Genomic DNA, 22,789 nt, shown 5'->3' on the forward strand with positions numbered 1-22,789 from the left:
GGACAGCACACAGGCATGGATAACAACGGCACTGTTGGTGCCATGCCCAATACATAAATGTCATCAGTATCTATCATGCTTCCCTCACCTGCTGGTGTCATCACTTACCAAAACACTTGCTCTGGTTGGTGGCACGATCCATGAATACCTTAGAGGAAATGATATTGCCAAAGGGCAGGAACATCTGCATCAACTCGTTGTCTCCAAACTCCTGAGGGAGATGGTAGATGAAGAGATTGCAGCCTTCAGGACCTGCAGATATGGGGGCAGTGGGGAAGGACAAAACAGAAAACCCCAAAGGGAAGGGGAAAAAAATGGGCTCAACTCACAGCACAGCACTGGAGGAGAACCCTAGCACTGCCTCCTTCTGCTTTGACCTCCCCTTGTTTGTCTCTCAGTCACTTTTTCCCAAAGGATTCTGAGGGCTGTCTAAGAGCAACTGGGAGGTAATATACAAAGCTGAAGTTTCTGGAGAGCAGCTTCGCTTTCAAACCTTATCTAGTTCCCAAATAGTGTGCTGGACACAACAACTCTGTAAGTGTCTGGGTGTTGTTTTGATGGAAGGAACTCAGCTGAGGCAAGAGTTCCTCGTTCATAGCTCTCCCAGTCCTAGGACAGCAGCAGACACTGCTATGTTAAAGCTGCTCCTCTGGCATTCCCTGCCCACAGTTAGGCAGAGGTTGCCTTCAGTCCATAAGCCACAGCCTTAACCCTGGACTGCCGTACATCCCATTTATGGGCTGACCTGGTCCTTGTCCACTCCTTCACAGGCTCCTTGTGAGCCTGATGAACACAAGAAGCTGCTCCCTTCCTGACACCTGCTGTAAGAATCAGGAGCAGAGAGAGAATGCCTTTGCCTCCAAATTCTATTTAGGCCAATTTTGAAATAAGCTGAAAAATAAACTCAGGAGGCTATGAAGGCTGAAAAGAGAGGAAAGTACATTGGGAGAGACTGATTTGACTGGTACCACTGTGGTAATGGCATCAGTGAAGATGGAGAGGCAGTGTTCTTTTCCTGTGACTGTGTAGGGAAGGTGCTGACCCTACCCTCTGATGTGAAGGCACGGTGTTCTGGTGCCTATTGTCCCCTTTGTACCTGGCAACATCTGGCCAGGGACAAGTTCAGGAAGTTTGCATAACAATCATCCTGTGAACTTTTTTAGTCCACTCACGGCAGAGATGTGGTTGTTTCCATAGCCCAGTTCCAGTATCAAAGATTAGCTGATAAAAATTAGTGCTGTCTCCTCTCCATTGGTTCTGTGGTGCAGAAGATGAGCTGCACAAATCCCACCCATGTCTTGGGACACACATAGTCCGATTCTGAACCTCACCTTCTCGTTGCTGCTGCTGCAGGATGGGAGGCTGCTGAGGGATGCTCTGTGCAATGGGGGTGATGGTGGTGGTCGGATACACAGCTGTAAGTCCAGAGACAGAACAAACCATTTACCTGAGGATCTGGTCAGCCACAAAAGGGCCTGAGGGAGACAAGGGAAGCTGGTACCTGCATACTGCTGAACTCCTGTGAAGGTTGGGTGCAAAGTCTCTGCTACTGAAGGGTTCTGGGCTGCAGAGAAAAACATAGTCAGAATCATTCGTGCATTTTGTGTATGTGTGTGTGTGTGTGTAGTGTTGTTTCCCACCCCCTGCCCCCAGGTGAGTCTCAGTGCCTGGCTGGTATGGAGCTAGACGAGTATTCTCTATGGGAAATCCAGAAAAGAGGAATTAATTGCAGTTCCTCAGGTCTCTGGATGGTGGGGTTTTTTCCTGCTCTCAATACCTGAATATGGCACAAGGCCATTGGTGTAAACTGTTTCCAAGGTTGGATGCCCATTTGGGAATGGTACCACTCCAGTAAATCCATTTGAAATTGGTGCTACCAGTCCCGGCATGGCTGCTGTTCCCAGGAGAGATGGTGAATGTAGCCCTGTAGAACAAGAAGAGAGGGCATCGCATGAAAGTCAAGGTCCTACAAAGCCCATGTTCCCACCTTCCATCTGCCTGGCAAGGCTGCTGTGTATGAAGCTATTATCTCTTCTAGTTGGCATGTGGAGATGACAGACTAGTGCTGGAGCCTTCACAAAATTAAGAGGCAGCACCAGTGAGAAGAGTGTGCAGCACTGCTAGTACTAACTGCTGTCAGAGCTTTGGGATGGAACATTTTTAATCTGGGTTTGCGCAGCACCTAGCATGATGCGTACCTGTTCTTGACGGGCATTCAAACCCAAATGCGCATTATTACTCTGGAATGATGATAATGAATAATAGCACTGCTGACCTCAGAGTCAAGTGCAATCCTGGGAACCCTGTCCTCCTCAACTATATCAAAGGGAAAAACTGCAGCTAAAATGAAGAGCAGTAGGACAAGAGAATGTGTATTGAGCATGTGAGGGTGACAGGAAGGTTGCAGAAGTTTATGCAGACTAGAGACTGCTGTGCTCAGAGGCTCCATTGTTAGAAAAGAGAAAATAATCCACATGCTGCTCTAGGAACTGTTTTACCTGGGTGGTCACCATGCCAAGTGCTGGGGCAGGAGGCTCACTGGCAGTGAAGGACCTGCTGCGTCCAGGCCCTCACCTGATGTTGGTGCAATGGGAGCAGCTGGCAGCCCGTTGAGACTGATGGCACCGATCTGCTGGATGTGGCATGGGGAGAAGGCGACGCCTGGGTTCAGGTAACTGCCATGGGAGGTGGAGAGAACCGTTGTCTGCTGCTGCATCAGCTGCAAGGCAGGACCGTGCAGTCAGGGCCCGATGCTGCCCAGGGCCTCCTGTTGCCAGGGCCCATGGCGGCCATGCCAGAGCTGGGGGAGGCTGCACAGGCCAACCCAGCCACTGCCTTCACCTGCCACAGCCAGGACTAGGGCCAAGCTGGAAATGAAGCCTTGTGACCTCCCCCACCCCCAGTTGCCGTTGCACGTCACTGGGCTCCTGCCACCTGCCCTGGAGCTTCCCATGACATTGCCAGACTGGGCAGCAGCAGCACCATCCTCTGAAGGCCTGCACTGTGCCTGGCTGACAGTCCCTATGCCCAGGGGCCCACGAGATCCTGGCGGCCACATACCCATGCAGTGGCTGCCTGTCGAGGCAGGACAGCGGCACATGTGAAAGCCACACGGCCACATGTGAAAGCCCCTGAGAGCCAGGCACAACTTCCCGTCCTTCAGCCAGGGGACATGGCTCAGTGGGCATCCCAGTCCACACAGCTAGTGCCATGGCTGGGCAGCCATCCCCATGCCTCACCCTTCACATGCTGGCAGCCTTGAGGGGTTTTGGCTCACTCAGCTGTGCACCGGGGCATCGAGATGGCCCCCTTTGGCTCAGAGAGCTCCTGCAATGAGGAAGGGAGCGGGGAAGGGGTGTGCTCCTGGCACCCAGCAACACTGTCTCCCCACAGGCCCTTCTCTCTGATCACTTCTCCTGGGAAAGTGCCAGGTATTAAATAGCACAGCTTTGCCTTGAGGAACAGGGTCCAAATTCTTCTGGTTTTGCCCTCCTCAACAAGTAGATCCTGCTGCTGGGAGAGCTCACTGTGGCACAGGCACCCTGCTGTGCAACCGAGTTGTCTCTCCAGGCCCAGCTCTTATGTCATGCTTTGCAGCAGAGGTCTGCTCCGTGATGCACTGAGCTTAGCCTTTCCTCTGGCAGTGTCCTGTCTTCACACTGTCCCCATTCAAGGGTGTGGGAACCAACATGTTCCTTACTCACTATGTGAATATTGATTTTCTTTTTTGTCATTAATGCCTGTTCTGTGCCAGGCTCTGGCTGGACCAAGACCTGCATCCAACTGCATATGCACCAAACTGGCATTCTGAAATTGTTCTCATTAGTTACATAAAATTACCATAATGAACCATAAGAACAGAAAGAAACGGGGAGGTGTGAACAAATTATATTTTGTGTTTGGAACTAACTAACATAACTGACTTATGATATACAAGAAATATTCAAACATTATAATCACTTAGTAAATTGCATTGGCTGCTCTTCAGGCCTCTTTTGTATTGATAATTACTATTTTTTTTCAGCTCTCAAACATTTCCCTGACACCATCTGAACTAACTTGTTGAATAAAATGAAATTAGGAAATACTAACTTTTCACTTGCAGAGGCACCTGGGATCAAAACCTGGTTTAAGCATTGAAATAAATTCCTTCCAGATGTTTAGCCAGTTGTACTTCCCAGATGACACTTCTTACAAACTCTTTCAGCTAACATGTACTGTTTGACTATTTTAACTACCTTATTTTGCATATTTGAATAGATCTGAATAATTTTAGGCCTAACATACTGTATGATTATTTCATTTTTAATTTGAGATTAAAAAAAAAAAAAAAGAAATTAATGCAAATTTAAAACATCCAGCTGAAACCAAAACCAAAACAACCCAGGCTCCAAACTTCTTCTTCCTAGACTGGGACTCCTGAAGACTGCTTTGGCATGGCAATGCAGCAAACCCCATTCGGACAAAGAGAGAAAGTTGTTGGTATTAAATTATGAATATAAGAACCTATGATGCCTATGATGCACCCTTGCAGCACTCGCTCCTCTCAGTCTGATTCAACCACATCCATAATGGTTAGCTGCATCTCCCAGCCCTGTGGGTAACCTTGGGTGCAGCATCTACTACTCCAAGCCCAGAATCATGCAAGCATGAAGTATGCTGGGGTTCCCTCAAGCCCTGATTTGCCAGAGTGGCCACTTCCCAAAGCTACCCATAGCAGGATATTTTGATGTACTGCAAGGAGATTCAGTAAGGAAGTGCCTCTCTTTTGCCCCCACTTTCAGAGAAATGTTAGACGGCATTTCAAAGGACTGATACCCTCTCCTTCTGATGGGGACATTGTACGCATATGAGAACTGGCCAGGATCTCTCCTTCAGAAGAAGGGAGACCAAAGACCAGGACTGACACAAGAGAAGAAGTAGTCATGTGTGAGGTCAGTGGCTCAGGAAGAAAAAGGAGAGAGAACCATACCCGGTGGAAACAAAAAGGAAAAAGAATAAAAAATCACGAAGAAGCAGGAGACAGGAAAAAGCTGAGTCTTGAGTCAAGGGGAAAGCCAAAATAAAGTCTGAGAGTAGGAAGGCCAGTGAAGAATCAGACAGACCAACACAGTAACAGACATAACTGAGGAGTACGAAGATAAAGATAAGCAAGGAGCACAGCTTAGACCTGACTAGTTTCTTGCCATCAAGAGGAGTTCCTGAAGATTGGAGGGCACTTAAAAGACTGAGTCTAGAAGGTCCCACTGCTCTTCATCCTTACACGTCCTGGACCATAAGATAATAAAGCACTTTCTGCCATCATAACCTCACTGTATGGTCCATTCCTGCCTCCTTCACCACCATACTGTACTGTACTGTACCGTACCGTACCGTACCGTACCATACCCAAGTTAGTATTACCTCCATGACAGCAGAAGATACAACAGAATGATCATCTGGTGAGCCACAGCTGAGCTAAGCTACAACCTTTGACCTCAGGTATAACTGGCTTGTGGGCTGGACAGAAAAGATGGGTCCTGGCAAAAGTACCTGGTCAGAAGGGGTTCTTCCCTCTAAATCATGCTTCTGCTGGAAGACTTGGAATGGCATAGCTGTTCTCAGCTTCATTACACAAGAAAAATCAAATAATCTGTGTTGGACAAATTCTGCATTTGGTTTCCAAAATTCCCCAACATTATAGAGCCTCATGTGTACTGCCTTTTTTCCATGCTCTTGCCACACACTTAGAAGGCATTTGGCAGTTTCTGGGGAATCTTTGGAAGGAAAAGGCCAACAACTGAGAAACGGATCCTTCTCTGTCATGTAAATGAAAGGAAGGCACATCAAGTAGCTGCTGAAGCCAGAGGAGAAAGATGTGTCCACATATATGAGAAGAACAGGTTTATTTGCACTCCCTCCCTGTTGCAAAATTTCTTTCAATTAACAGTATGTACTTCAAAGTTCTTTATCAACACAAGAATCTCTCATGCCTTGAGCAATTTCTGAGCCTCCTTCCATGGGTTTTATACTTGGCAGTAGAGACCTGAAAATGACAGTCACCAAGAACACTCAAATGATGCTCCACACAGCTGATATGGGACTTGTTGAGTTTGGGACCTGCCTCAAACATCAGTGGCAACTGTCACGATGGCTCCAAGGCAATGAGGTTCTCTGACTAAGATCCAAAGCACAGCCAGACTGCTGAAACACCTCTGGCCCTCTGCTACCTACTGCTCTCTCTCCAGCATCTTGCAAACCCCACAGTCACACTAGCCAAGTGAGAAAACGCTGGGAGCCAAGTTCAGCGTTTAGGAGGATTAGGGTCCTCTTAAGAACTTCAGTGGAGAAATAAACTTGTGAAGCTGGGCCCAGGGATCTCGTGGTGCTCCAAAACCAGAGGGAGAGACACACATTTGTGCCACAGACCCAGAGGAAGAGTTCACAAGTTGGTATACATCTGGCAGACATTGCCCAGGAATCATGTCTCTGATCTGTCCTCAAAACAAGACAGAAAGATACTGGGTCATGCTTGACCTATTCCCAGACACCTCGACCAGCCTACACCACCACCAGAGAAATCCAGGCTCATTTTGAGGAGGTCCCAGCTCTCCCGTGCCACCCATTTCAGGAGAGAAAAGCACAAAGACTGTGCAAGACAAGGCTGCTGACCGGAGAAACTGAAGCCAGGAGCAAGTTACAAGGTGCTGGGAAACTTGCATGCTATTGTTAAGAGACCAGTTTGTGGTCTCCCAGGTACTTTGCTGTCCCACAGCCAGGAGGGCAGCCTTTCCCCACACACACACACGCAGGATACTCACAGCCTGCGCATAGGCGCTGTATGGGCTGAACGGCAAGGTGAGAGATGGAGTGAATATCCCCAGCTGCCCCACCATTTGCTGCATACGACGGAGGGTCCTTTCCTTATCTGTGTCAGCAAACTTCACCACTAGACTGGAGGAGGCACCCTAGGCACAGAGAGAGGAGACAGACAGGAGGCAGGAGAGAAGAGGTGTGGGACAGCCAGAGAGTCAGCAGTCAGGCAAGGTAGGATGGGGCAAAACAGGCAGCAGAGAGGAGTGGGAAGAGGAGCAGAAGAGCAAATATTGGCGTGAAAGTGCTCGGGAGCTGCCTGGAACCTGGGCTGTGCCCTTCCCCATCCGTCCATCCATTCAACCCTTCCCTCTCACACCCTTTCCCTCACACCCTGAGCCCTGCACAGCTGCGTAAGTGGGTGCACACATCCCTGGCTACATTCACCAGGTGATGGTGAGGCCAGGAACACCCAGGTCATTGACAGCCACAAGCACCACCTTTCCACCACCATGAGCTTGGCTTGATAGGCAAAGCAGTTCCTGGCAGCTGGAAATACCCCTGCTGCAGGCAATGCACTGTCCTTCCCATGAGGTGTCCCAGTTCAGGTTAGAGATTGCTTGAGATGAGATCACAACTGCAGCTCCACTTGCACAGGGCGGCACAGCTATGGCTACACAATCCTACATAACACACAAAGCATTCCCACCCGCACCCAGCCCACCCCAGTGGCCTCCTCTACTGCCTAGATAAGAGAAAGTCTAGGAGTGTGCTGAGACACTGAAGTCCTGACCACCCATGTGGCTGAATTGTTAGCTTCCACCCTGCTCAGTTTTTAACTACTCCAGGGAGCTGTTTCCAAAACAAATTCATGGCCTTGTTTTGGCTCTCTTTTATTTAGCCTTTATAGATGTAAGCACTGTCACTACCAGTCTGGATGAAGGTAGCTACAAATATCAGACCAGGAGACAGGATGGTTACTAAGATTAGAGCACGGATGTGCACACACGCATCCCCGCACACACCTCCCAACCACACCAACTGGAAACTTGCAGTTGAACCTGTCATGGTTTTGGAGAGTGTGGGGAGGTCCCTGCAACGGGGTAATGGGATGAGGATTATGAAGAGGGTAGGTACCCTGGCCTTATACTCACGGGCATTGTCTGGCTGCCATGGAGTGCGTGGATTGCTGCCTGAGCCTCTGTGTGAGATGAGAACTTTACAAAAGCACAGCCTGGAAAGGGACAGAAAGAGCACAGGAGATTGCAGTGACAGGACTGCTGTGAAAGTGCCATCACGCAAGAGACAGTGTCTGTATCTCAGGCAAGGCAAAGGAAAGCCACCCCAAGGAAGCAGGGAACAAAAAGGATGACTCATCCCAAGTCCTCTATCCTGGAAAAAAGAGGAAGGGTCTCAAATTATTACTTCAATTACATACTCTACAGATGATGTCACCATCTCCACCCTTGTCCCTGATTACCTCTTCCCCAAAGTCTCTGTGGACTCCTAATTGTGGGTACAAACAATTCAACTTGCAGACGCAGACTGACAGAACAGGCTCACTAGTGATCCTGGTAACTCACTATTCATCGTGTTCTGCTTCCCCTCCTTTTCTCTCAGTCTCTGCCCACCTTCCCCAATCTTTCCTGGCAGCAGATGATTCTTCATGCCCTGCTCCCTATGCTGGGCTGTGATATGGGTTCCCCTAAAGATACAGTGGAGGAATAAGTACCCCAGTGGAAAGGAGGCACAAGCAGTGAGGCTGGTGAGCACTACCTGCAGAGCAGGGAGAAAGGGCATGACACACAGATGGGTTCACACCTTTGCTGTTACCATCAGGTCCACGGAGCACCGTACATTCATCAATGACCCCAAATGGTTCAAAGAGCCGGAGCACGTCATCCTCAGACTGCCGCTTATTTAACATGCCCACAAAGAGCTTCCTGTCCCCTAGGGGCAAACACAGAAACATCAACCTTCTATGAGGCTTAGTCAGTCCAAAGCAGGAGGATAGGGACACTTAAGCACAGAACAGCCTTGCATTAAAAACATGCCTGGCATGGAAATGGTTTGCTGTTGGATGAAATGCTTCCACAGAAGTGAGTGTGCAGGGTCCACCCAAGCTCCTCACACCTGCAAAGGTTTCTGTGGCTTCCCCTATCCTACCATCCCCAACAGAAAACAAAAGATTAATACTTTCCTTTTATTCATTAGCCTTTTCCTTTGAATAATCCAACACAAATGTTAATAAGAAAAACTGCCTGGGCAATTATACTCTTGTTGACCAGTATGTGAAATCCAAGAGGTACCTCTGAAAATACAGCAGACCAACCCAGGCAGGGTAATAAATTCCAGGACCTCTGACCTCTGACTCCACCAAACAACAGTCTAATGGATGCAAAAGGCCACACCTTTGCAATGAAGGTACCGAAGGAAAAGGGACCTTGTCAACTTGCAATCAAATCAACACCAAATCACGAGTTACTCATTATTTTCTCCTCCAGAGAGCCCTGAAATTTCCTGGATAATCCTTGTGGTTTCTTCCTCATACCATTTCTGCTGAATCAAAAGCCTTTTTCTATACCCTGCACTTTGGGAAAAGTCCATTGAAACAGTGAATGCTAGCCTCCGTTCCTGCAGTTTTACTGCAGGTCTTCTGTTGTCTGACACAGCTCACTAACAGAACCTTTTGGACGTCCTGTGTTTATGTGGGAATTTTAGCTTTCCTTTCTGAATTAGGAAGAAAAAAAATGCTAGTCTTCCTGGCTATGCAGAACAGCTTAAAACTGTGATACCTTAGGGACTCAAGCTACAAAGGCAAATATAAATACACACACCTATGGGTTCAGAATCTTTCCTGAATGCCCACAAGAGCAATATTAGAAGGGACTGAAGTCACTGACAACATAAGAGAAAGATTTTTGCACAGTGATTGTTTCTTACAGCCCACTTCCAAAGACTGCACATAGGAAAAAGGTCCAGCCTGTTCCCCTCCGATGCATTTTTGCAGCAGCTGGGGAACCTGTGAAAGGGCTCTTCTGTTGCTCACCTCTACCTCTTCACATCTTGGAGCCCAACCCATGATCTGGTGCCCTCTAGCTTCTGTGAGCTTCCAAACAGAACTGTTCCCAGGCTGCCTCATCCCTTCCCAGCCCTTTCACCTGAGCTCTGCTATCATCATGCCCAAAGCAGTCAATCTCAAACCAGTTGGCATTCTCAGGGCAGTGCTGCAGGTCATTAACTCCTTCAGCTCCCCAGCAGGGGTTTCTGCAGCACTGGAAGATCTCGTCTCACCTACTCAGAACAGCATGCTCTCCTCCTGCTGTTTTTCCTTCACTTTCCCTACAGCTCTTGGTTTTCACCCTCTGATTGGCAATTTCCCATGCTGTCCAGCAACCAGGAAAATTGATTCTGATCTCTGACTGTTGAGTTCCCATGGAAACATGCTCTGGGCACAGTCAGCCACCCAGACAGCAGGAAGTGGGCCATCACAGAGCACATTGTTGATGAAGGTGGTGAGGGAACAAGCAAGGGGTTGAGGCCATAAAGTCCGAATGCTATGGCCGAGAGAGAGAGAAAGAGAGAGAGAGGAGAGCACACAAGTACTGGACACCACTCCTCTAAGCCCAGTGGATTCAGGTCATCTGGCCAACAGCTGTCAACAGCAAGGATCAGGGAGAGAGGGGAAGCCCGCTAAAGCCATTGGGAATGCAGCAAATCTCCTTGGATAAGCATAAAGCTTCCATGTCTCTAGGCAGTACTAGTGGCCTTGGGCTGGCTGTCATATCACATCCCTGCATCAGAATGCTCCAGGTCTCACCAAGAAGCAGACAAGCTCCTCCGCCCCCTCACTCCATCTCCTCCTGGCACTCCCATGCTCACACCATATGCATAAGGGAAAGAAAGAAAAAGCTGACAATGCCTACCCCAGAATCACAGGTCCCACTCTGAACTAATACAGGCAGGAACTTTTTACTAGTGAATTCCTTCTGCAGAGTACAGTAACACCGAGCATCCAGATACCCCTAAACAGCCCCTGCAAGGCTTGGCCAAAACTGTCCCTTTGGCATAAAAATTAGCATCTCTTAGACCAGCAGACAAATTCTGGTGCTCGAACTTCATGTACTTAATTCAGGGTGCTTCATTTGAGAAATGTCAGTCCCTGGAGATCCCCTTAAAGGATAATGCAGAGCAGTGCTTCACTGATGCATGCACCTACTCCCTTTACTAAATTCCTAGTCCAAGCAGTTCTGCCCTGCCCCAAATCTTTCTTTTACCTCTTGCCAGTGTGGGGCTGTTGCTACAGGGAATGGCTCTTCCCATATCTGCCAAGATGCTTATATCCACTTCTCTGACAAGTGGAGCATCATGACAGAAACATTTCAAAAGAGCAACCTGGTTAGACAAACATAGGGTGCTGTCTTGATGCTGCTTCTGCCTCAGGAAAAAAAAACACAGTTTGTCATGGATCCTGTGGGAGCTGTTTGCTTTTCAGCTCTAAAGTGAGGAAGTGAGGTACCCAGGCTGCAGAGAGACAGGTGTTCAGACTACAAAGGCTGCTGCTCTCTAAGGCCTTGTCCACCGGAAGCAGAGTTGATGTTCTGACACTTGCAATCATTAGAGAATGTGACACTTTCCATAAGCTTAGAGATTTCAGAGTCCAGTGCCTTGACCAAAAGCTTGCTTCCAAATCAACATCTTGTTTTTTAACCTGTTGGCCTGTTTCAGCTCTATTTGACAGAGAAACTGAAGCATCAGAGATGTTATGTCCCAACACTTAATACTCGGTGGCTGTGTATAGAAGAGATGCCAGTAGCAGCCCATCAGCAAAAGACGCACCGCAGAAATGACCTCAGCCTAGCAGTAGATATCAGAGATGCCATACTTGCACTCACCAAAGACACAAACCTAAGAAAACAAAGGTGCAGCATGGATTGTCTGTTTGGTCTGGTTTTACTGCTGTTGTGTCAAGACATAATGCAGGGTGACAAAGGTGAATGTGTGCATTTGCCTGGGAAGGTGTGTGTCAAGGGGGCACGCAAGGCCCTGCAGCAGGTCCTGCTGTCTATCTCTCTGGGCTGGGAGGGCTGCTCTGCAGCCATGTCTGACACTTACTGGCTCTGCAATGTTGGCACCAGGATGACTGGCAAAGGCTTTCCTAGGCTCCTATGCTTTTTTTTTTTTAAAGACTCATTAGGAGTAACCTCAGATATAATAACATAATTTCTGAATTAGTTAGAAATCTGGGTTGCAAATTTTTAAATCAGTGTGGTAGGGGATGGACTGACCACCTACTAGTTGAATCCAGAGGCAACATGAGGTGTCAGTGAGTAGTCAGCCCCCTCTACACCCACTGCAGGCATTTCTAAAGAATACTTCATCCACTCCTAACATCATTTTCAACAGTGAAACACCCTGCAGGAACTGGGCTATAGCACAGGTAAGGACCTTAAACTCAACCCTGAACCAGGGGCTGAAATAAGGTGAGATGAATGTGGTTTAGGCACGCTAGTTTCTTTGGAGATTTAAGTCACAGTCCTTTTCAAAAGGAGCATGACTATATGTAGCATTCCTGGGATTGTCAGTATAGCTCAAGAGAATAAATTTGCCCAGACTTCAGTAGAAGTTATCCCTCAAGTAAATAATCAAAATTTACAGATTCTATTTGGAAAAATAATCTATCTGACTTAAACAATTTTTTTTTAAAAGGACAATCACACAACTGTAAATATACACATTCACATTTTATATTATAAAATATATCTCATGTTCCCAACAGTGCAATAATTGAAAGTCACTACAAATTGTTTGGAAATGACCTCTTAAAATTGAAAACAAAAGCCTTCCAAATCTAAACACCGCATGCAGGACATGCTGTCCCACAGCACAAAAAGCCCCACACAAATCCTCCCCTTGCCTCTACTAAACTGCTTTCAGGGGCAGCACCAACAGCACAAGGCATGGAGAGGCAGACGTAGAAATGGAGACAAAAGGAAAAGAAATATATCAGTAAGACAAGGAAGAGCAGATAAATGAATTAATGGATTAGGAAAGGGCTTGTGAGTTGTGAACCCTCTCCACCTGGAGAAGGCATCTGAGCTGCTGAGAGCTTCCCATTAAATGAACAGATTCTCTCGTTCCCAGTCTTCCAGCTCTGAACTCATTGTATGCTGCTCTGACCAAGCTGGTCCCCTGCAGGCTGACAGCACCTCCATTTCAGGATTCTTTCCCTTCAGACATTATTTCCCAATCATGTGATCTTTTCTGCAACAGCACTGCAGCCTTGACAATGTGATGGGGGCTGCTGCAGGACTGAGAGTGGGAGGCTGAGACAGTTCAGCAGCAATGGGGGAGGCAGAGGAGTGAGCTGCAGACAGGAGAATCAGCTGTGGAGCAGTGAGCTGAACGTGGTAAAAAGCCAGTGCTGCTTCAGGGATCTGGCTTTTATCGGGTTGATCAGGTGTACAAATGAAGAAATCTCTTCCCAACAGCTTACACCCTCCAGAAACCTCCATGCCATGCACCGAAGTGCAGGTCTGCTTCAGTAACCTCTTGGGACAGCCACTGTCAGGCTAATAGTACCCTCAAAGAGCTGGGAAAGAGAGTGGAGTAGGCAGCCACATTATCACCCTTAGGATTTAGGGTGCTGTCAGCTGCATGCTGTGTCAAGTTGAAGCTCTTCTCCTGGCCCCCCCAGATCTCTGCCACATATAAACATCTCATACAGAGTGCAGGTAGAGGAAGGCAGGGTCAGGACCCTCTCTCTTTTCCTGGTCCCTCTCACAAGCACAAAGCCACCAAAGGAGAAACAAGGAGAGATGACAACTACCTCCACGGCTCTCGCTGTCTGCAGGTTTCACTTGAATTGGGCGCGCCATCTGCAATGAAAGAGAAATGCAAAGGGTTAGAGCTTGGCCCATCTGCCCAGCACACAGTGCTAATGGCAGTGGCAACTTTCTGCCTGCTGTGCAGAGTACGAGCACGACAGAAGGGAACCAAGACATCATGATGGCAACCAGTACATCCCCTTGGAGAAAGGACCACTTTTCAAAAAGAAACCTGGCACTTTTCCCTGCTCAGCTGCTTGCCTGAGACAACAGCTCTCCTAGAAATGCTCACCATCCATAAACCTCTGCTTCCTATGATGCAGCAAGTGGCAAAGAAAGGCCTAAGGTGAGACTATGCCTGGAAGCTCTTACTATGTCTGCCCTGACTCAGTGCAGGCATGGCCACCTCACCTACTTAAGCCACTTACTCTCCTTGCAGGAGAGAAGAAAGACTGCCTCTGACCTTGGCTAGAAGCAGAACAGCAAGCAGGCATGTTATGTTTCCCCTTCCCCAGCCCTCATGCAGACAGAGCTCTGTGCACCAGAGTGGCTGTTGAGAAGGTTAGTGCTGTTCTCAAGCAACATCTCTGGCCCTCAGGGGCAATACCCAGGTTAAAAGTGCCAAAACTCCTCTCGCTTGGGTGTGGAGAAGAGCTTCTTACCTCTCTTGCAGCCATTAGTGTCATCAGCAATAATCCAACCACAAACAACAAGCCTGAAGGGTAGCTTAGCTCATATGAAATGGGGACTCTCCAGGTAAGACAGAAGTAGCTGCATTAAGGAATCCACAGCTTCAACTGTCTGATTTGCAAAGTAGGGCAAAACTCTTATCTGCTGGCAGGCTTGCGTGTCCTATGCTGCCCAGAGAGGCAACTGACAAGCTGTAGCCTCCTCCTCAGCTAGCAAGATCCAAGTGTGCCAGAATCTCCTCCAAAGAATGGTGCACAGGGCAAATCCACACTCACAGCACATCTCACTCCATGTCTCTCAGCATCATTCAGACAGAGTGACATTCATAATAAAAACCAATCAGAATATCGCAGGTGAGGCCTGCACACAAGCTGCAGGTCCAGGTATAGTCTGTCCCCTCTCTTAGGAAACACCCTCAGGAAAAACAGCAACAAAACACAAAATGAAATCAAGCCGTAAAGGTCACCACCTGAAATGTGTTTAGAAGCCGGCATGCAATATGTGAAAGGCTGTTAGTCTCCAAGCGGTGGCTGAGCCAGGCTGGCCAGAAACTGGAGGTAGAGCCCACATTTACAACAGCTGGAGGAAATGAGTGAAATAAGTTTGCAGTTCACAGGACAAAGAGGCCAAGCTGCTGCCATGCTACACCTCGATAGGCAGCAATGCCAACTCCATCTCCCAGGAGGTGCTGCATCATTTAGGGAAGAGGGAGAGGCTGCAGGTCCTTTTCCCGTTCATCATCAGCTGCATCGATTTGCAGAGCTCCCGATACCCTGTTGCACTGCCATGTGGCCCCAGCACTCACCAGCCTCCAGGCTGCTGCTCCCCCCAAGAGCTGCCAAGGACCTGGCATCTCTTTCATGAGCTGAGTGGGATGTGGGACAGGGATTCAGAAGTAGGCAGTCAGAGATTGCTCCACAAAGCCTCCGATTTCCTTGCTGAGAGGCACAGGCTCCTATCACTGCTCACGGTCCCTGGCAATATGCCTGCGTGAGCTGAGGCTGGCAGTGCTCTGGGAGCGGGTTGAGTGGGAGAGGGCAGGCAGCCCAGATGTGTGCTCGGTGCACAGCCAAGAGGGGCAGCTGGCCATGTCACTCCCCACTGCTCCCATGGTTCTGAGAAATAGTTTTGTTTCTACCCAGGATGCAAAGCCAGAACTAAACTGATGGGGAGGGAGACAGAGGGACAGACTCAGATCTCAGCTCCTATAAGAAGCAAAGCCATTTCGGGGTAGGTGGGGCAGAAGGGCTGCTGTAGAAGCCAAGAGCTAGTAGGCACACATGTCACCCCCCTCCAGCATCACCCACCCAGGGATGCTGGGGCTGAGGGCAAGAAGGATAGTGGGAGGTGAGGGGGAGGTTAAGCACCTGAGGCCATCTCCCTGTCCCCTCCCCCAACAGGGCTGTCACTCCAACTCCTAGCACCTAGGATAAAGGAGGTGTTGTCATGGAAACGGTTATTCACCACATGGAACCTGACATTTGCGGTTGCCATGGAAACCAGCTCTTGGGGGCATTCCCTCTGCTTTGCACAATAGAGACATTTTGATATGATCTCTGGGGAGGGGGCCCCCTCAACCCATCTGTCCCTCCCTATCCTTCCCCCCCCATCCCAGGGACTTCACCCCAGGGCCAACCCCTGGGGTGGTGAGCCACAGCTGGCCCCACTGAACCTGTCAGTGCACCCCACAGGGCCACAGACCCACAAACAGGCTCACAGCAGGGCCAAAACACCATGCAGCGGCAGCAGAGGTGCCAGTGCCAGCGTCAGCACAGTGATGTGGGTCAGTACTGGTGCAAGTCTGGACGCAGCATTTGGCTGCAGTCACAAGAAGAAGCAGGGCTGCCCAGGGCAAGATAAGCATGTGTGCTGCCCTGCACCCCACATCTGCAGCCACAGCTCCTCTCTTGCCTACCTGACACAGCACCTTAGGCGGGCACAGGAAGACTCTCCCTCTGCCCATGTCAAATCAAGCTCTTGGTCAAGGGCTGCCCATTTCCAGAGGTCTTGCCAGCTCCAGTGACTTTGAGAGACCCTCACCAACATGAGGTTGGGTCTCGGGGCTGGTCTTCATCTGTTCTGGAAGATATGGGTAAAGAGAATAAAACAAAATACAAGAAATTTTCCAGATGCTGAGGCTGAGACAGAGGCAGCCTGGTCCTCCTCGCAGAGAAGTGGACACCCAGACACTTCCACAAACAGGACACCACCATTTTAATCCTTCTAAGTCCCCTGTTGCCATCAAAGATGAACAAAATATCAAAGGCATCTCAAGCAGAGGGAGCCCACAGCAGCTCAAATTCAACCACACAGGTCTGAAGACCTTGAGAAGCATCCCTGTGGGGTCCTAAACTTTGTATACAGGTCTCAGACAAAGAGCTCTGTCCCCTACAGAACTCAACGCACAGAAAGGATGGTCAAACTTTACCTCTTCCATTTGAGGGAGAAAGAGAGTAACAGGACAGCAAGGGGGTTTGGGGCTTACACAAACTCTGGAAATACAAATTCTTCTGGCCTCCAGTCATCACCTGAGGCTGCACAGCAATCAGAGAACACACCTGAGTAAGAAAGCCGTATTTGTACATGTCTAGATGGAGCCAGAATCCAGCAGTCAGGATGTGCCTGCCATAACTCCAAGTGTAGAGCAGATGCACATGCACTGACACACGTGCCTTTACCACACAAGAACACAAACATAAGCAAGCACACATGTGGCATGGAGAACTTGAGCAAATGATTTATGAGCCTGCACCTGCCTTGCTAGCTGAGCTTTATTTTACTTGTTAAATTAGTCAGTTGAGCATTATTAGTCTTCATTTCCTAAGAATATCGCATTAATATTTAGCACATGCTGTCAGGACACCACAGGCCAAATGTCCCCCACCCCGAGCCCTTCACACTCACACTTCACAGTCCTCCTTACCCGCTGCTAGCGACAGTCTTTGAGCTGTCAGCTCCATGACCCACTCAACTCAAGGAATCTTCTGAAGCCACATGGAGCAGTGGACACCAGATGGGCAGCACATGGGAGGGGGCAAAGCTCCCACTGTCACTCTCCAGCTTCTCCCTCACATTCGCCCTCATGGCTGAATACACACCTTTCCTTTCTGAACACAGCTGTCCCTCACTCTGCACAGCTCACAGCTCTCAGATACAGTGATTCTCTGCCTGCGTTGCTCTCCCTCTCACAAGCCCCCAGACTTTGTTGGCTTGCTTTCTTGAGGGCTACTTGGTGGGAAGCAACTGGCCAGCTGGATAGGGGCAAAAAGCCATCCTGACCTCTGGAGCCTTACATGCTACAAAGCATAGCAGCTACATGTCTTGCATAGCCCTCAGGGAAGAGTGAGGAGAGACCCATGGTAAGGGAGTCACTGCAGCCCAAAGGAGCCTAGCGACTTCTAGGGAAGACACAAGGGTGACAGGCCTCGCTGTGAAGTGTCTGAATTACATCCTACCCCATTCCCAGTACCTGCTCAGCATAGAGAAGTGGGGAACAATGCTCTGTTTGGGCTTCCTCCCTGCTTTTGAGGAAATGCTCCCCACTTTTGTAGCACTCTTGGGATCAAAGATCTAAGGAAAATTCCTGGCCCTCCTAAAGTCAGAGGAAGCTTTGCTATTTGTTTCACCAAGGTCAAAACAAATGATTTCTCTCACCAAACCCCAAAAAAAGACTTCTGGAGGTGAACTAGCTCCCTGCATTTACATCAATGCCCAGCGTGATCTGTCGGTCATCTCAACAATCTGGGAGCCTTGTTCTTCAAGGAGGAACAGTGACTCCCAGATATCCCTTCCTCAGTGTTTAAACTGCAAAAGCAGCATAGAAGGAAAAAGCCCTCTGAGACAGCAGGGTAAGCCTCTCTATTAATTATGAGTAAGTGATGTAAAATAGCCCCTTAGGTGCAATGCATAGTGTTAAGAGGGTCAGAAGCAAAGAGCATGAAACATACAATGCAGGCTGGTTCCTCTGGGATGTCAGGAACCAAAAGGCATCTATAGCCATTGGCAGAATTAGGTCCTGGGCTCTTAACACTTTGCAAATTGTGGGCTGGTCCTCTTCTGGCCAGTTAAAAATGCCCTGCCTAAACAATCATAACCACTTCTAGCTGGGCAGAGCACATAAATATAAATGCTAATTTGCTCATTTGGATTCTGTTTCTGATCAGGAATGCAAACAGGAATGGATTGGTGCCCGTCTCAAAGCTTGAGTATCCTACTTGCATCTTTCCACTGACATCTCAGTGTACCTTAGTCCTATCCAGGAAAACCATCCTTCCCTGAGAAAGAGGACTTGTCTCACACAGGAACACAGGCAACATTAGTACCAAACACTGCTCTGGCACAGCTGTAAAGGCTGCTTATGAATTAACCTCATTCAATCCCATTACGAAGGAAACAAGGATAATTATGAGTATTGTGTTCCAGGTGGAGGAATCGAAGCATGTAGTGATGAAGACTGTGCTGAAAGTCTGTGGCAGAAGCAAGATGCGAAGCCCAGAGTACAAACCACGCAGCTCCTGTCTGCATGGCTAGGGCTGTGTCTTTTTGCATGAGCAAGGAGGATTGTTGAAGGACCTCACCCAACTGCTTCGTGCCACCAAGGACTCGCAAGCTCATAACTCTTCTCATAAGTTTCTTTGGGAGGCATTTTCCCTATACCCAGCACAGTGGGCAAATCAGGCAGAGCAGGGAAGTTATCCCCCATTCCCCACTGAAGCTGAGCGCATGCAGGAATCAATAAGCAGGTATCTGAGCAGCACGAGGGCCACAACACACAGGGACTACAGCTTTGCTTCTTGGATTCTCCGCTGCACCGCGTTCCTTCTCCTGTAACGCAGTCAGACACCCTTGTCCCCACTGTAGCCAGTTCTGCTCTGGGAGAAAGGCAAGCAACTTAACACCATGACTCAGAAAGCCTTTGGATCACCCTGGTATCTCTAGGGAAGTTACAGCACCATTACCGTGCAAGAACACCAGACAACCAGCAGGGGGGTCCACCCCATTTGGCAATTCCAGCTCCTATTGTAGAACCATAGAATCATTTGGGCTGGGAAAAAAATCTTTAAAATCGTGTACATAACTGTGTGGCAGACACACTTGAGTGCAGTCCTTCACAACTCCATGATCAGTCAGTCTGTCCTCATGGGGCTCGATGTTTCAGTGCACTGCAGGGCACTGCACTAAGAAGAACACTGCATGATCTGTTACCCTGATCTCTCTCTTGTGATTAGTGCCACTGAAGGTCAAAAGAGCTTTTTTAGGTGAGAAGAGGAAAGTGCCAACTTTCTCAAATCCTTTTCTAGAAGTGCTAGGGCAAGTTTCCTCAAGAGGCAGAAAAATCCTGGGCCACATTCAGGCAAGTACCTTTCTGTTTTCCAGGGGGCTTTATAGCAGGGCAGAGTACTATTTGGCTCCAAACTTCCTCCTGCTCCTCCCCACTGCTGCAAGGAAGGGCTGACAGAACTGAAAACCAAAAAAACTCCTCCAGCAAGTTCATCAAGACCACAAGAGATCGCTCTGGCCTCTGGAAAGGCATGGGCCTCAGGATCCAGGCATGGCTGGGTGGCCAAGCCCACAGTCCTACATCAGCTGCAGGATTTTGCTTCAGCAGAGACTTGCCCAAGGAGGCCCTTGTGACAAGAGTCACTGCCAGCAAGGTGGAAAGTGCTTAGCAGGCCTTCAAAAAGCAGGGATAAGATGCATGTGAGATGGGTCACAAGTTACTATGAGCAAGTGCAAGAAAGTTGCAGAGGGAAAAGCTGGCAGCACTGCCAATCTCAGATGGCTTTGATCTTTTTGCTAGGCTGGTTGGAGAAGACACCAAACCAGGACACCATCATTCCCTGTGCTCACTGGTACACCACTGGCCCTGGTCCAGCAAGCACGCTCAGGTGCTTCTCCATGCACAAGCCGGAGTCCCATGGACCCCAGCAAACTGGGGAAGGGTAGAGCAAGGGCAGCAGGTGTCCAAGCTAGTGACACAGTGGATCTCCAGAGTCTGCAGAGGCCTCTTACAGCTGTGCTGGCAGATTAACAGGCTGCCATTGGTCTGGACCTGTCATCTGGGGACATCAGCAGCTCCTCAATGCAGCTGTGCCCCAACTTCTTCTTTCCCATGGCAGAGTAATGACAGCGGCCAGGAAAGGCATCTCTGGAAATGCACCATGGCAATGCAGAGGGGGCCAGGCAGAAGGACCCTCTGCCTGCACACAGTGGCTGCACCAGTTCCCTTGGCAACTGTTAACACTAACAGTCTGAGCGGTACAAAATCTCCAGAAATAAAGACCTCCCATGGGAAAATCCACAGAAAATGGGCCCAAGCCCCAGTCAGCCCAAGCCACCGAATCAATCTTCTGAGCTATTTCTGGGCTGAACAGCAGAAATTATGGCTGATACTAGATAAGCTGTTTCCTTTTAGGGGTGCTGACAGACCAGAAGAGAGGCCCCAGGCCTGCAGGATCCCCTTGAAGACAGTCAAAACTTATTCGGAGAAGGCCCTCAGTGATCTAAAGGAGTTAGTCCTTCTTTAACCAGAGACCCAGGAGGTCTCTTCCATTATAAATTACTTTTTGATCCTATTTATATCCATATTCAAAAACACTCACGTGCAGGCACACACATCAAATGACCCCAAGGAGATGGGAATGTGAAGCCTTGCTCAGAAGGGTGGGTGCCTTTGCAAAGACGAAAGCTCTGTGGGGGTTGGTGTGTAGATGCATGTGTGTTCACAAGCACAGGTAAGCGTACTTACCAGGGAACACACCAGCTCTGGGAAACAAAAGTCCAAGCTCTGTGCTGCAGGGAGATGCAAGGGCCTGGTTGTGCAAAGGGCAGTAATTTCTCTGGAGAAAGGAAGGCCCCTTGTGCAAGGACAGAGCCTGCATGTGTGCACTCGGTCAAGATGTGGGAACAGGTGCTGATCTTTAATTTCATTATTCTTCCAATTCCATAGGCAACAGGAGCCCATGTCTGCTTTGGAAGCTTTCTCTTTCCTGGCCTCTTCAGTGTTGGCACTTCACTGGGTAGCTGCCTTGCTGCAGGATATTCTCAGCCCCACAAGCCAAACCCTCACCAGCACAAGAGTTTTCAACCCTCCCTGCAGGGAACAGGCACATTTGCTGCTTCTTGTCCAGGGGCTGCTTTAGCCCAGTACCTTCATGTTCTGGTGCTGCCACTTCTATGAGATAGCCTTAGCATGCTCTCTGTATCATTACCTTCTACTGATAATGTTGCATGGATCTCAGGAATTTGCCAGTGTTGTCTATCAAACCTGCAGGATGGACAGGGAAAAACTTCTCCACCCTACCCTGCCCAAAGGTTCAAGCTGCAAAGATTAACAACTGGGGCCCAGCTTGAGCCTCCAGTAAAACATTCAGGCCACCTACTCCACTCCTCAGCACATCCCCCAGCTTTGCCAGTCACAATATCCTGTAGTGCTCACATGAAGAAACTTTCAGAAATACTGTTCCAGGCTGCCTTCACATTGGTAATTGTACAAACAAGAGGGAAGGGAAGAATGAGATGCTATGACCTCTCTACCAAAGCCCCTCCAGTCACCTGTGCTCCTTTATATCATCACGGGCTGTGGATCCTAACAGATGGCCCAAATGAGCCCTTGCTCCTGGCAGCACAGGAGACAGCCTACCCACAGGGATGCCCTCTGCTCAAGCTCTGCTGGGTCTCTGCACTAATCCTTGTGCCCAGCCATCTGAGTTAGTGCTGCAGCATGTCAACCCCTGGTGCATTCCCATAGTCTCTCTCTGCTCTCATACTGATGCTTTCTGTAATTTTCCATTCCTGTGTCTCTGCACCCATGAGTTATTCCTATGAGGTAGCCAAATTTCAGTACTCCCATCACTGCTTTTAAACTGCCCGTATTCCTAGCTTGGACTAATACCAATTTCTGCCACTTACTTGCCTACCTTTCAGCAAGCCCTTCTTTGTTTTGCATAGAAATAAAACTGTAACTGTACCCTGCCAGAAGAATTACTTTTCTAATCCTCTCCCCTCCACTTCCTCCTTTTATTCTTCTTCCTCTTCTTCAGGAGTAATTTTATGTAATTTGCAACTGTCTGGCTGCAAATGAAAAGAGACATAAAGTGTTTCTGCAAGATATTGAAAAGCTGGATGCTTTTCCCACAAATTTCACTTAGCAAGAGGCTTTAACTTGCTGTGTGATCACTGTATGTCATTAATAACCTCTCCAATTCCTTTCAGAACTCAGCAAAGTGAAGGCACAATCACGAATCAAAGGCATGGGTTATGGAGATATAATATCATTTCATCAAGCTAGGGAGGAGTGTGCCAGTGAGTGGGGAGAAGGCAAAACACCACACTGCTAAGCTGGCTGGCAGATGAAGAGGACACTAGATTTAGGAAGAAGTGTTAAAGGCCTGATTTTCTCTGCTTTTCAGATCAGAAGATTTTTGCCTCTGTTCAGCCTATATGGGTTGTGTGTCTTTCCCCAAGCCCTGCATCCTGAG

The 22,789-nt window shown here is 48.7% G+C and overlaps 1 protein-coding gene across 4 annotated transcripts in view; it reads right to left on the reverse strand.

Moving 5' to 3' along the window:
* CELF5 (CUGBP Elav-like family member 5) overlaps positions 1-22,789 on the reverse strand; it is a 37,277-nt gene that overhangs the window by 3,375 nt on the left and 11,113 nt on the right. The window contains exons 1-10 of one of the 4 annotated variants that reach the window (XM_050321346.1): positions 14,282-14,403; positions 13,622-13,670; positions 8,614-8,742; positions 7,947-8,026; positions 6,801-6,947; positions 2,575-2,719; positions 1,778-1,924; positions 1,502-1,564; positions 1,332-1,415; positions 109-252 (exon numbers count right to left, since the gene is read on the reverse strand). In XM_050321346.1, coding sequence (XP_050177303.1) covers positions 109-252; positions 1,332-1,415; positions 1,502-1,564; positions 1,778-1,924; positions 2,575-2,719; positions 6,801-6,947; positions 7,947-8,026; positions 8,614-8,742; positions 13,622-13,670; positions 14,282-14,305 — 1,012 coding nt within the window. In that variant the 5' untranslated portion in view covers positions 14,306-14,403. Of the gene's footprint in view, positions 1-108; positions 253-1,331; positions 1,416-1,501; positions 1,565-1,777; positions 1,925-2,574; positions 2,720-6,800; positions 6,948-7,946; positions 8,027-8,613; positions 8,743-13,618; positions 13,671-14,281; positions 14,404-22,789 lie in introns of those variants that run through there. The other 3 variants (XM_050321344.1, XM_050321343.1, XM_050321345.1) reach the window with 3 other exon arrangements.

The sequence above is a fragment of the Myiozetetes cayanensis genome, unplaced genomic scaffold (genome assembly GCF_022539395.1).
Source record: "Myiozetetes cayanensis isolate MyiCay16 unplaced genomic scaffold, myiCay2020 scf26, whole genome shotgun sequence".
Taxonomy (NCBI): Eukaryota; Metazoa; Chordata; class Aves; order Passeriformes; family Tyrannidae; genus Myiozetetes; species Myiozetetes cayanensis.